Source organism: Salvelinus sp. IW2-2015, unplaced genomic scaffold (genome assembly GCF_002910315.2).
Source record: "Salvelinus sp. IW2-2015 unplaced genomic scaffold, ASM291031v2 Un_scaffold648, whole genome shotgun sequence".
Classification (NCBI taxonomy): Eukaryota; Metazoa; Chordata; class Actinopteri; order Salmoniformes; family Salmonidae; genus Salvelinus; species Salvelinus sp. IW2-2015.
Window position 1 is genome coordinate 82,354 of NW_019942588.1, and position 14,488 is coordinate 96,841.

The 14,488-nt window shown below is 41.9% G+C and overlaps 1 protein-coding gene across 1 annotated transcript in view; it reads right to left on the reverse strand.

Annotated features, from left to right (window-relative positions):
• Positions 1 to 13,201: 13,201 nt before the first annotated feature.
• Positions 13,202 to 14,488, reverse strand: part of LOC112068683 (disks large-associated protein 2-like) — a 10,130-nt gene continuing 8,843 nt past the window's right edge. The window contains 3 exon segments of the mRNA XM_024135883.2: positions 13,202 to 13,440; positions 13,668 to 13,695; positions 13,697 to 13,798. Of these exon segments, the coding sequence (XP_023991651.2) occupies positions 13,202 to 13,440; positions 13,668 to 13,695; positions 13,697 to 13,798 (369 nt within the window).

The window sequence follows — 14,488 nt, forward strand, 5'->3', positions numbered from 1 at the left end:
GGTCATAAAAATTACAGTCCAAATGGACAGAGCAATACTTGAAAAGATTGCTCAAGACTACATTAGATGTTTTCTCAGAAGCAGTATGGGAAGTTAAGGGGTGCTCAAGGTCACGGAAGAAAGATGCCATTGCTGGGCAAAACCCAAACCGCCTCACTACAGCTTCTGAGAGCTCTGACCTTGACTATAATGATCTACAGTAAGAGAAACATTCTAAACAAACCTTGATTAGGATATAGTAAGGATATAGTGCTGTGTGCAAGTATTTTTWAAACGCAAAAAAAGTCCTCTTGGTTGAGAATGGGTGTCCAGGCACTTTGCTAGAGTTTGTTAATGACTTGAAGCCTTCCGGTAGATTCAGATGGCCAAAAAAAAAGAGTCACTGACAGATTTTACTACACGGATACATGTAAATATAATTATTTCTGTGTCCTGTATTTCTGTGCCCTGTGTCCTGTGAGAACTGAAAAAGCTAAAGTCCCATGTTTTCTTTGCACCAAATAAAATTATGATGACCTTCAGAATTGAAGATCATCAAAGAAGACAGGATATAGTGTAACAACCTCAAAGGACCTAAAAGTCGTCTTAGTCAAATATTACGTAAAGGAAAGCACAGATGTCCTGTCGGACGCCTTTGTGTTTTCATTCACACACCAAATACTGTTTATACACTCTGTTACACCGAATTGTAATGCTGTTTATATGAAGTAACTTGTAATCCTGTTTATATGAAGTAACTTGTAATCCTGTTTATATGAAGTAACTTGTAATCCTGTTTATATGAAGTAACTTGTAATCCTGTTTATATAAAGTAACGCTTTTTGACTTAAATTCAATTGTCTGACTTTTTGTTTCTGTGTTGCGAGAAATTTTCGATTTAGTTATCTTTACTTTTACCTAAGTATGACAATTGACTACTTTTTCCACCACTGGAATCTTCTCCCAGATCACTAAGACAACAGATACTGTACCTGCACTTAGAAAATATGAGAACACTCAGAAAAAGCCTATATTGTCACTTTTCATCATTTCAAAGTATTTTCTGATCAATGTACGCAGACAGCAGACAGACAAAAATGACTGTGCCTATGCCTAATTGGCTAATTGATGGACATTGAGTCAGCAGTACCGACTGTAGATGATGGATGGGAATTGAATTTGCAGACTGGTTGAGGGAAGAATGTTTATACACAAGACCAATCAAACGTCAAGGATAGAGGATCCACTCTCACTCTTGATGTCAATATCTTGAGAAGCAATTAAATGCTAGTTTGGCATTTAGTAAAGAAAGGAGATTCATCATAATTCATAGGCTACTTGGCAGAATGGCGTGGCATGTCAGCAGAACAGAGCATTTGTGAATAAGATCTTGCTAGCTTAAACTCTTGTTTTGAGTAAAGATAATCAATTGGTGTATTTTGGAACCAGCCTAGGAAATGCTTGTATGTCCTGATATAAAAAATTCTGAAGGCAATCGCACATCTGAGCTATCTTTGTTGCAGGTGATTGGCAAAAGTTGAATAAGATGAGAAAAATAAGAAAGCCTCACRCTGCTCTTGCTACTATCACTGCTCTAACTAGTATCACTGCTTTAGCTACTATCACTGCTCTTGCTAGAATCACTGCTCTTGCCACTATCACCGCTCTTGCTACTATCACTGCTCTTGCTAGTACAGCTGCTCTTGTTACTATCCAGTGTCTTGCTAGTATCAGTTGCTCTTTGTTACTATCACTGCTCTAGCCACTATCACCGGCTCTAACTAGTTCAACCATCTTGTAAATATCACTGCTATTGCTGGTATTACTGATCTTGCAAGTATTACGCTCTTGCTAGTATACGTAGGATAGTGTCAGCTTACTCTTGCTAGTAATCTACCGCTCTTGTTTAGTAATCACTGCTCTTGCTACTATCAGTGCTCTGCTACTAATCAGGCTCTTGTCTATCAGTGCTTTGCTAGTGTCACTGCTCTTGCTACGTTATCACCAACTTGCTAGTATCATACTCGCTCTTGCTACTATCAGTGCTCTTGCTAGTATCACTGTCTTGCTAGTATCACTGCTATTGTTACTACATGTCCTTGCTAGTATCACGCTCTTGTACTATCAGTGCTCTTGCTCATTACTACTCTTGCTACTATCATTTCTTGTTATATCAGCTCTTGCTAGTATAGTGCTCTTGCTAGTATACCTTGCTGCTCTTGCTAGTCTCACTGCTTAGCTATCTCACTGCCTGCTTGCTAGTATCACTGCTCTTGTACTATCAGTGCTTTGCTAGTACACTGCTCTTGCTACTATCACTGCTCTCGCTATATCACTGCGCTTGCTAGTACACTGCTCTAGCCATATCACCGCTCTAACTAGTATCACCGCTCTTGGTAATATCGATCTATTGCTGGTATTACTGATCTTGCAAGTATAACCGTTCTTGCTAGTATCACCGGTCAGATAGTGTAACTGTTCTTGCTAGTATCACCATCTTTGGCTACTATCACTGCTCTTGCTACTATCACCGCTCTTGCTACTATCAGTGCTCTTGCTACTATACCGCTCTTGCTACTGTCAGTGCTCTTGATAGTATCACCGCACTTGCTAGTATCACTTCTCTTCTACTATCACTACTTCTTATGCTACTATCAGTGCTCTTGTTACTATCAGTGCTCTTGCTAGTATCACGGCTCTTGCTACTATCAGTGCTCTTGATAGTACCACTGCTCTTGCTTACTATCACTGCTCTTGCTACTATCAGTGGCTCTGCTAGTATACGGCTCTTGTTACTATCAGTGCTCTCACACTATCAGTGCTCTTGCTACTATCACCTGTTTTGGTAACTATCACTATCTCTTCATAACTCTTGCTATATCAGTGCTCTGCTACTATCACTGCTCTTCTGTATCAGTGCTCTGCTACTATCACTACTCTTGCTAGTATAAGCCACTCTTGCTACATCACTGCTCTTGCTAGTATCATGCTCTTGCTAACGTTGCTATATCACTCTCTTGTATATAGCTCTGCTACTATCACTGCTGCTATTCACTGCTTTAGCTTATTGTTCACTGCTCTTGCTATCTCACTGCTCTTGCTATATCACTGCTTTTGTACTATACTGCTCTCTACTATCACTGCTTTGCTAGTCTCACTGCTTTAGCTACTATCACTGCTCTTGCTAGTATCATGCTCTTGCTAGTATCACTCGCTCTTGCTCTATCACTGCTCTTGCTACTATCACTGCTCTGTTCTATCACTTGCCTCTCTACATCACTGCTCTTGCTAGTCTCACTGCTTTAGCTATATTACTGCTCTTGCTACTATCACTACTCTTGCTACTATCACTGCTCTTGTTATATCAGTGCTCTTGCTAGTATCAGTGCTCTTGCTAGTATCACGCGCTACTTGTTACTATCACTGCTCTATAGCTACACCACTGCTCGCTACTATCACTGCTCTTGCTACTACCCCACTGCCCTTCTGCTACTATCACTGCTCTTGCTACTATCACTGTTTCTTGTTACTATCAGTGCTCTTGCTAGTACTCAGTGCTCTGCTAGTATCACGGCTTCTTATTACTTCAGTGATCTGCTATTATCACGCTCTTGCTACTTCAGTGCTTCTTGCTACTATTCGTTGCTCTTGCTGCTTCATGCCTTGCTTATCACTGCCTTCTGACTTCAAACGCTCTTGCTTAGATCCTCTGCTCCTGCTAGTATCACCGCTCTTGCTAGTATTACCGCTCTTGCTTCTTTCAGTGCTCTTGCTGCTATCACTGCTCTTGCTAGTATCACTGCTCTTGCTAGTATCACTGCTTTGCTAGTTGCCTGCTCCGCTGTATCACTGCTTTGCTAGTATCACTCTTGCTAGTCTCACGTTTACTACTATCACTGCTCTTGCTACTATCGTGCTCTTGCTAGTATCACTGCTCTTGCTAGTACACTGCTCTTGCTACTATCACTGTCTGTTACTATCATGTCTCGCTCTACACTGTCTTGCTGTCTTCATGCTTTAGCTACTGTTACTGCTCTTGCTACTATCACTACTCTTGCTACTATCACTGCTCTTGTTACTATCACTGCTCTCATACTATACTGCTCTTGCTACTCACTGCTCTCGCTACTATCACTGCTCTTGCTACTACCATGCTCTTGCTACTACACTGCTCTTGCCTACTATCACTGCTCTGCTACTATCACTGTTCTTGTTACTATCACTGCCTCTGGCAGTACCATGCTCTGCTATAATCACGCTTCTTATCTACTAATAATGTCTTGACTTACCCACTGCTCTTGCTACTATCAAGTGCTCTTGCTACTATCACTGTCTTTGCTACCTATCACGCTCTTGCTAGTATCACACTCTTGCTTCTTTTCAGTGCTGCTTGCTGCTATCACTGCTTCTTGCTAGTATCACTGGCTCTGTACTAGCACTGCTTCTTGCCTAGTATCCTGCTCTGCTACGTATCACCCGCTCTTGCTAGTATTACCGCTCTTGCTTCTTTCAGTGCTCTTTGCTGCCTATCCCTGCTCTTGTATATCAGTGCTCTTGCTAGTATCACTGGCTCTTGCTACTATCACTGCTCTCGCCTACTTCACTGGCTTTGCTTAGTATCACTTGTTCTCGGCATATCCGCTCTCACTAGTATCACTGCTCCTTGGTAATATCACTTGGCTTATTGCTGGTATTATGATCTTGCAAGTATACACGCTTTGCTAGTAATCACCGGTCAGGATAGTGTCACTGTTCTTGCTACTATCACTGCTCTTGCTACTATACCGCTCTTGCTACTATCAGTGGCCTTGCTACTATTACCGCTCTTGCTACTCTGTCAGTGTCTGTCGCTATAATACACACGTTTGCTAGTAATCACTAGCTCTTTTTACTATCAAGTGCTCTTGCTAGTCGCGTAACTGGCTCTTGCTACTATCCTGCTCTTGCGCTACTATCACTGCGCTTGCTAGTATCACCTGCTCTCGCAATAATCACCGCTCTACTAGTATCACGCGCTCTTGGTAATATCACTGCCTTATTGCTGGTATTAAACTGATGCTTGCAAGTAATAACCGTTCTTGTTAGTATCACGGTTAGGATAGTGTCACTGGTTCCTTTGCAGTATCACTCCTGCTACTATCACTGCTCTTGCTACTGTCACTGCTCTTGCTACTATCACCGCTCTTGCTACTATCAGTGCTCTTGCTACTATCACCGCTCTTGCTACTGTCAGTGCTCTTGATAGTATCACCACACTTGCTAGTATCACTGCTCTTGCTACTATCACTACTCTTGCTACTATCAGTGTTCTTGTTACTATCAGTGCTCTTGCTAGTATCACGGCTCTTGTTACTATCAGTGCTCTCACTACTATCAGTGCTCTTGCTAGTATCACTGCTCTTGCTAGTATCACTGCTCTTGCTAGTATCCCTGCTCCTGCTAGTATCACCGCTCCTGTTAGTTTTACTGCTCTTGCTAGTATCACTGCTGTTGCTAACTGGCAGTGCTCTTGCTAGTATCACTGCTCTTGCTACTATCACTGCTATTGCTACTATCATTGCTCTTGTCAGCCAAAGGGGGCAACACCAGCTATTGAAGCTAGGGGGGAATTGTTTTTTCCGCACTATGGAATTGGACTTCTGTAGATTTTTTATGAATAAATGATTGCAAAGTATAATCTTTTAGTGTCATTTGTTAAATTAGGTCACCTTTATCTGTCGATAGTGTTGAAGTGAAGATTACATATCCACCTGTCCAAATATGTACAAACAAAGACAACTTTCCAGGGAGTGTACTTACTTTTTCATATGACTGTATATACACAGCAWCATAAAAAAAGTTAGAAGCAGTTTTTTTCCAAAAAGTTTAATTTGCAGAAGTATTTACAACAGATGGTCATTAACAATACTTAATTCAAAGAGGCAGATTGATAAATTMTGGCAAAAATACTGAAGCACATTGATAAAATACAAAATAAATACCATGATAAAGAACGTTCCAAAAAACTCTCATTTAGAAAAGAAAGGTTTACAATTCATTTCAGATAACCAAATATATAAATTAAATGTAAATAGTAACTGAATCAGCAAATTAATCATACAAATACAAAACAAACTGCAATACTGAACAGCAATGAAACATCAGATAATACCTTCATTTTCACTACCCTGCATGCTATCTTAAGACCTTATAAAATAACTTAGACAAATAAAAGTTTAAACAACAAAAACATGGTCAAGAGCAGAAAATAGTTCCGTTTAAATTAGGCATATATTTATATATTTATATATGTATATTTCTGTACAAATAATGCATATTTGGCATTATATTCATCCTCATTATTGATATGATATCTAATAATWAAAAATAGTTTAAGCTAAACAACTACCTTCATATTATTTTTTCTTCCATGTCACATTCCAATTGATTAATTCTACCCACAAGACATCAGACATTTCTCCACCATAGGTAAACATAGAATGAAAGCTGTCTCACCTCGCAAAACATTTAGCAAAAAGAGAAAATAGGACAGGCCAAGGGCGCCCTTTCTCTTCCCTGGGAGGGTTTCATTCGCTTTTAAAGGCTAACAACGCAATGACTGTCAATGTGAACAATGAACGCACATATGCCCCGAATGTCCATACAGTTGAGTTACATGTAGGCCTAGTTAATAGCAGGGGAATGGGTGACCTTGTGGGCAGAATCCTCCATTCCACAATATTGGCATTAACTAAGAAACAGAGTGTAAGCAGATTGGATGGCAGGTCAAATTGGAAGGTCAGTTGATATAGAGGCTACAGTGCATTGTGAGTCTATTGTTTGAATGAAGCTTATTGCTAATCGGGCAGCAGGCACTCGCAGTCCATGAGGTTTTGAATGTAAAGCAGCCCTGATTCGATCAAACCTTTTTAAATAAGCCATGAGTCAATAGCATTGCCTCGAGGAAATGAAGAAAGAGCCCMTGGTATTTTGTGGAAATAAAGATCAGTGATAATGATAACAATTAACTCTGTGCTCCAAATTGAATCAAATGTTTTATGAGAAGAGAGAGACATTCTTACAGTGTAACTGCACTGAAAAAAATGAAGAAATATAAGATTGAGAAGAAAAAAAATCAAGCAAAGTTTACAGGGCCTGTGGTGATGTCAAAATACTTCAAGATAAGTTGTTCAAAAGAAAGAATATAGGGTGCCATCTTGATGACATCTTGTGGTACTGCTGTGAAATATGTAGTGTGTGTGTGTGTGTGTGTGTGTGTGTGTGTGTGTGTGTGTGTGTGTGTGTGTGTGTGTGTGTGTGTGTGCTCTTATACACATCTAGATGTGTATAAGAGACAGGTGTGTGTGTGTGTGTGTGTGTGTGTGTGTGTGTGTGTGTATCTGTTTGTTTGTGCTGATCAGAATAAACAGATCTCTGTAAATTTTGAACAAAAAAGAAAGAAGTAAAAAAATAATATCATCACCTTTAGTGACTCTTCTTTAAGGTTTTTAGCACAACAGCTCACCAAACACTTTCGTCCATGATGATGGAACATAAGTTTCAGCCCCTAAAAGAGTTCCATACATACAGGGCCGCAGAGCAATATATCACAACCACTGTTGATTGATTTAGTACTGTGATATATGATACAATTTGTTATTCTAAATGTCTTTGTGTATGTGTGTTTAGCGTTTACGTCTTAAAGAGCATTATTTTCCTAAAATGATCATATTTTCAATCACTATAATGTATCAGGAAAGCAATTCATCATGGATATACAGTACTGTATCTATATGGACCTGAGCCACCCAGTGCTGCCAGTGTGGAATGCTTACTAGATGAGGGTTATGTATGTACCTAATAGAGCTTCTTTCAGAACAACCAGTCAAGACGGCCAGTAAGAGTGCGTAAACACCAAAGTTACAGAAGATAGATTGTTGAAAACGTACTGCATTGACCTCATCATCATCCATGTGCCCAACAATTAAAATCTTCCACCCTCTTATCACAATCTCCACTTCCATAGCAATCATTACATAATGTGTCGTAATGCTTTAGAGGGCATGCCTGAAGACATGGGGACATGGTGCAGGACTGCTGCATAGAACACAGGCATGGCAAAGTGCTTTGATGGGCGTCATATACAAATACACCTATCTATCCCACTGTAACTGACTCTCAACCATGAGGTAAACAGCTGTATGTGTGCCTGCCTGTTGTATGAAGCACTATTACACTTTTGGCAGGTCAAGTTTAGTCAATCCCTTGTTTGTGGCGACGATAATAAACCATAAAGCATTGACAACTGGAACGAGGTTACGATATCTTAGCAAGGAGGCGGAGGAGAAGCGGGGTCATCTTCACCATCTCCTATCTGATGAGAATACTCTCTGGGATGTTGTTTTTCCMTGCCGACCCCCATGTTTACTCCTGTTCCAATGATTCAATTAGATTTTGATAACATTTTCTACGCCGCTTTCTCTGTTCTTAAATAAATCAAAGACCATCAACATACAAGACTGCCTGATGATAAAGTATAAACAGTGTGTACCAATCATGAAGATACTTGCATTCTATTCACACAATGTGACTAGAATCACATCCTTATATCCTAGACCTCATATCAACACGCGCAGCCGTCATACAACAGCATAACATTCAATATGATCCAACTCTAAATCGACAATAGTAATATCAATGCACTTGGATGAACAAAGCCAAGCTAGTTTTCTCCCTAACAGCCGTTTGTGGTGAAACAACCCAAGCAACACAAGCAGTGATGGCCAAGCACTCTGCCAGGCATCGTATTCCAACCAAAGACCTCAACCTAAGACATTCATTCACAGATTCTTATACKTCTGATTTTAAGGCACCTAAGGATTTTTCCCACTATTCCTAGTTGCCTAACTTTACCCCTCCTTAGATCATGGAAAAGCAGCATGGGACAAACGTGCTAATAGAGAATGTTTGAGATTGAGAAAGGGAAATGAATTTGCTATGAAAACCAACAACCAGCTGTCAAAACCTATGCACCTACTTTAAAAGGCTATATATACATTACAGTACTACACAATATGAGTAACTAAAGACTAGGAATTGATAGAGTGAAAGAAAACTTGAGAAAAGGCATGAAGCTCCATTGTCAATTAGCTTTGGTCTAATATCACGTTAAATATAATCTGTATCTGTTGACATACAGTAGCAGTGTGCAAACTTGGTAACTGTAGTGAATAGTTACTAGTACGTCACCATAGCAGCAGTTGGTGACCCTGGGATTTGGAATCTTTCAGATGAGACCATCACAACAGGTGTGAAGGAGCTGAAGTGACATAATTTCTACTGCCCAATCAGCATACTCTAATGAGAACTGACTTTTATTTTTCTTATTATTTTAACATCTCTTCATCAAGCTATCAATGTCTCTCACTTTCTCCTGTGTACCTCACTAAGACCAGACATGGACTTGAAATCACAAGGGATGATATCACTGTACTGTTTGCTTTTACACAGCACCTACACAGCACCTACACAGCTCCTACACAGCACCTATGTCCTTTTTTTGCATTGTTAGGAGCTCTACATTCATGAACGTTTTTGCTTTCCATGTGTTTAAGGCCGCCTGGTAAGTAAGTGTTTCATCGAGTTTCACAGCAGAGAGAGACTGACGTCAGGAAATGAAATGGGAGATGCTGAGTGGTTTACTAGAAGCTATATAGGAATGAGGAAAGTTCCAGTTCATTAAACTACTTTCCACCCTTTTGAGCAAAATATCTGGCAACATATCTGACCAACTGAACTGTGGCTTACTATGTGCTGTCATTCCAAAGCCCTCCATTAAAAGCTTTTCTTCATCAATACAATGTGGACATATAACAGATAACAGCTAAACCTTTACCACCAAGTACACCACACTAACTAACCCGAAACAAGCAAACAATCGCATCGCATTCTATTGAACATTCGTAGTCAACTACTGTTGCAGGAAGCTTACAACCCTAACGCCACAATTATATTGGAATAAATGTATTATAGTTCAAATCCAAATGTGCTGTTCATGTGGGTAAATTGATATGCTATGCCAATGATATACAGTGCAACACAAATGCCAGTATATCATGTCATCTAGTAAAAGGACAGGTTCTATGTTTTTGAAGGAAATGTACAGTAGATTGAACTAATAAGTTCATTGGCTGGGTGAGGGGACAATTCTCCACTGTAGTGTTCAGTGGAGCAACGTCCAGGCAATGTTAAAGCCATGTCAATAAAAACAGCAATGCCTCACACACACACACACACACACACACACCACACCCACACACACACACACACACACACACACACACACACACACACACACACACACACATTATCCCTGCCATGACAGAAACCCTATTTTCTGCTATCCAGAGATGGACTAGAAATTCCTCATTAATATGTATTTTCTCTGCCTCTTCAATGAACAACTTCTAAGCAAAAATTAACACTGCAAATAGACTATTTGCAAAGATGGTCTTTTCGCAAGTCAATAGCAACCATCATTAATTCCAGATGCTATGGGCACCATTTAGTAAATATGTTGTTAAAAAGTAGCTGTGTGTGTAGGACTGGGTAAATGACAACCGTTTCAGAGTAAAAAAACAGCACCATTTACTAGTAACTAGATAGTGTTAAAGTGTCATTTGCACCTGTCTGTCCCACACTACATCTGTAATGTGGAGRAAAGTACTTGATGGTTGTGTGCCAGATGGGATGATATGGCTGTGATGTGGTCCCTAATAGGTAGGACTGTTAGGCCACTGTTCTCTACACCCGATAGATACTCACTTTTTCACACCATCCACTATGAGAATATCGAGTTCAATCTAATATATATGTGGGTGTGATAGATTACATGATTTATCATTACAATCAATCGTACTTGACACCAGAGGCTTGAATGCCAGAATGTCGTTATGGGGCTAAACACACAACTCAAAGTGGACTATAGAATAACGTAATAGTCCTATTCAGTAGAAAATATTCCACATCTGTCCTTGCAGATAAACTGCAACAATAGCAAGTGAGCATCATGAACTACATTTCCCTTGGACATACAAACATGAATAGTACATATAAGGTGCAAAAATGCATTGTATCATATAGTACATKTTTTCTTCCAGAAATTAGAAACATTTGTTTTCTTTAAATGATTTACAATAGTGTTACAATGGAAACATGTTTCAGACKAATAAATGTACTGCACCACCCATATCATAAGCATGTTTCAACCTTACATCAATGCCATTATCATAAGTGAAAATGCATCAATGCAGCCCTAATGTAATACTGCATATATTTTTCACATCCTATTTCTCAGCAGCATTAGTCAGTGGCTGCAGTAGCTAGCCTGGTAGTGGGGTGAACGTTAGTCAGTGGCTGCAGTAGCTAGCCTGTTGGGGGGTGACGTTAGTAAGTGGCTGCAGTAGCTAGCCTGGTAAAAAGTGGTCTGACGTTAGTCAGTGGCTGTAGTAGCTAGCCTGGTAGTGGGGTGACGTTAGTCAGTGGCTGCAGTAGCTAGCCTGGTAGTGGGGCGACGTTAGTCAGTGCTGCAGTAGCTAGCCTGGTAGTGGGCGACTGGTAGTAAGTCAGTGGGCTGGCAGTAGCGAGCCTGGTAGTGGTCTGACATTAGTCAGTGGCTGCAGTACTAGCTGGTAAAAAGTGGTCTGACGTTAAGTCAGGGCTGTAGTTAGCTAGCCTGGTAGTGGGTGACGTTAGTCGTGGCTGCAGTAGCTAGCCTGGGTAGTGGTCTGACATTAGTCAGTGACTGCAGTAGCTAGCCTGGTAAAAAGTGGTCTGACGTTAGTCAGTGGCGATGTAGTAGCTGCTGAGTAGTGGTCACTGACATTAGTCAGTGACTGCAGTAGCTAGCCTGGTAGTGGTCTGACATTAGTCAGTGGCTGTAGTAGCTAGCCTGGTAAAAAGTGGTCTGACGTTAGTCAGTGGCTGTAGTAGCTAGCCTGGTAGTGGGGTAACGTTCAGTGGCTGCCAGTAGCTAGCCTGTTGGGGGGTGACCATTAGTCAGTGGCTGCAGTAGCTAGCCTGGTAAAAAGTGTCTGACGTTAGTCAGTGGCGTGTAGCTAGGCCTGGTAGTGGGGTGACGTTAGTCAGTGGCTGCAGTAGCTAGCCTGTTGGGGGGTGACATTAGTCAGTGACTGCAGTAGCTAGCCTGGTAAAAGTGGTCTGACGTTAGTCAGTGGCTGTAGTAACTAGCCTGGTAGTGGGGTGACGTTAGTCAGTGGCTGCAGTAGCTAGCCTGGTAGTGGGGACGTTAGGTCAGTGGCTGCAGTAGCTAGCCTGTTGGGGGGTTTGACGTTAGTCAGTGGCTGCAGTAGCTAGCCTGGTCACATTAGTCAGGGGCTGCAGTAGCTAGCCTGGTAAAAGTGTGGTGAGTCGTCCCTAGAATAACAAAATAATTACTATACCCACCCAGCATGCTGTGCGAGTGCAACCATTTCAGATATGATGACTTCTCTGTCTTTACCATAGAAATAGAATAGACTTAGATTAGAATTCTATGTCTATGGTGTTTACCTGCAAGACTGAGGTATTTCAATAGCAGGTGTTGATCAATCACATGATATACCCCCCCACTTATGCTGTCAACCCACCAACATGGGGAGAGATTTTCAGACATCTGTCTTGACAGTGAGTCATCACCACCTCTGTGCTACCACTGGGATGCAGTAGTCTCCACACAGGGTGTTTTAGCCCAAGACCACTGTTGCTGGTGAGATTCTCCATAGAAAAGTTGCACTTTGTGATTCCCTTTGAACACTGTGGAAAAATACTGACATTCCCCTTTACTTTACCCAGAGGCTTATAATAATACATGATGGCAATGCAAAAGCTCTTAGGGGGAAGTACATTTCCAACGACAACATTTKTTACAGTATAGAAAATAATCTATTTGCTTGTATTTACCCAAATAKAATTGTGATGGTGGATCAGTTCGGTTAAAGGGGAGGGTGTACTAGCAGCTCATTGTAATGGGGGGGGGAATATTCCCTCCGTCTTAAAGGGGAGAGGACACCACAAGAATGGCAACAGGTGGAGAAAAAACAGTGTGGAGTGAGAGACGTTTGCACAGATAAGAAGGAGAGAGGAAGGGGTCTGGGTTACACCCACTGGCTGGGGCTGAGGTATGGGGGGCGGATATGGGCAAAACAGGGGTAGGGGTGGGCTAGGGGGGGTAAATCCTCGAACCTCAAAGACGGGTCTGGGCCTCGGGGATGTAGATCTCGATGCTGTCCGCCCGCTCCGTGGCTGAGTTCTGTCTGAAGGAAGCCGCCCGCTTGGCAGCCAGAAGACGACGCCGGGCCTCCTGACGCTGGCGGTCCTGCAGATCCAGAGAGCGCTCCCGCACCACGCCGCCACGCCCCTTCGGAGGTCTCTTTGGCAGCGGGGGAGGCCACTTCCTCTCCTTCACATGAGAGAGAGAGAGAGAGAGAGAGAGAGAGAGAGAGAGAGAGAGAGAGAGAGAGAGAGAGAGAGAGAGAGAGAGAGAGAGAGGAGAGAAGATAAAGAGAAGAGACAATGCGAGAGAGAGAGAGGTGACAAAGATTTGCAGCCATGTGAATTTTTCAATACAATTAGACAACACACAACACCAAAAAACTGTAACAATTCTGTTGATATCCTGTAAAGGCGTCTTCTTCTCTGGGTCTCCACGAGCCTCCACTCATTGCTCTTGATCTGCTGGCAGTTCATTAAATTTGGCAGTGACGTCATCGATTGAGAGCTGCAGCAAGTCCCAGAATCCGGCCAGGTCCTGAGAGGTGGGGCGGGGCATGGCGCTGGGGTCCTGGGGGGTGGGGGTGGTGGGGAGGAGGTGAGCGGAGGGAACACATTAGATAATAGTTAATCAACACCTCAGTGACCATGAGAATGTGTTTGTTTGATTTCATGAAACATATACACCAATATAGTTGTTATCTGGTATAGCCTAACTGTTGTACAGACAATAGTGCCAATTTTTAAATGCTTGTGTTACATCAACAGCTACTGTATCATCCAACACCTGCAAATCTTACTGTACACGGTCCACCACTAGGTGTCCCTGCAAACCTTACTTGAACATTGTTCATTCCAGTAGGTGTTCCTGCAAGTCATAACTTCTCAAGCCCTGTGCTGTTGGTTAGTCAATCCAGCCCTGTGCTGTGTAGCATCATTCTCAAGCCCTGTGCTGTTGGTAAGTCATCATTCTAAAGCCCTGTTACTGTTGGTAGTCATCCTTCTCAGCCTGTACTGTTGCTAAGTCATCACTTCTCAGCCTGTACTGTTGGTAAGTCATAATTCTCAGCCTGTGGTTGTTAGTCCATCACTTCTCAAGCCCTGTGCTGTTGGTTAGTCATTACTCTCAGCCCTGTACTGTTGGTAGTCTCACTTCTCAAGCCCTGTGCTGTTGGTTATGCATCCACTTCTCAAGCCCTGTGCTGTGGTTAGTCCATAACTTCTAAGGCCTGTGCCGGTTGTTAGTCCATTACTTCTCAAG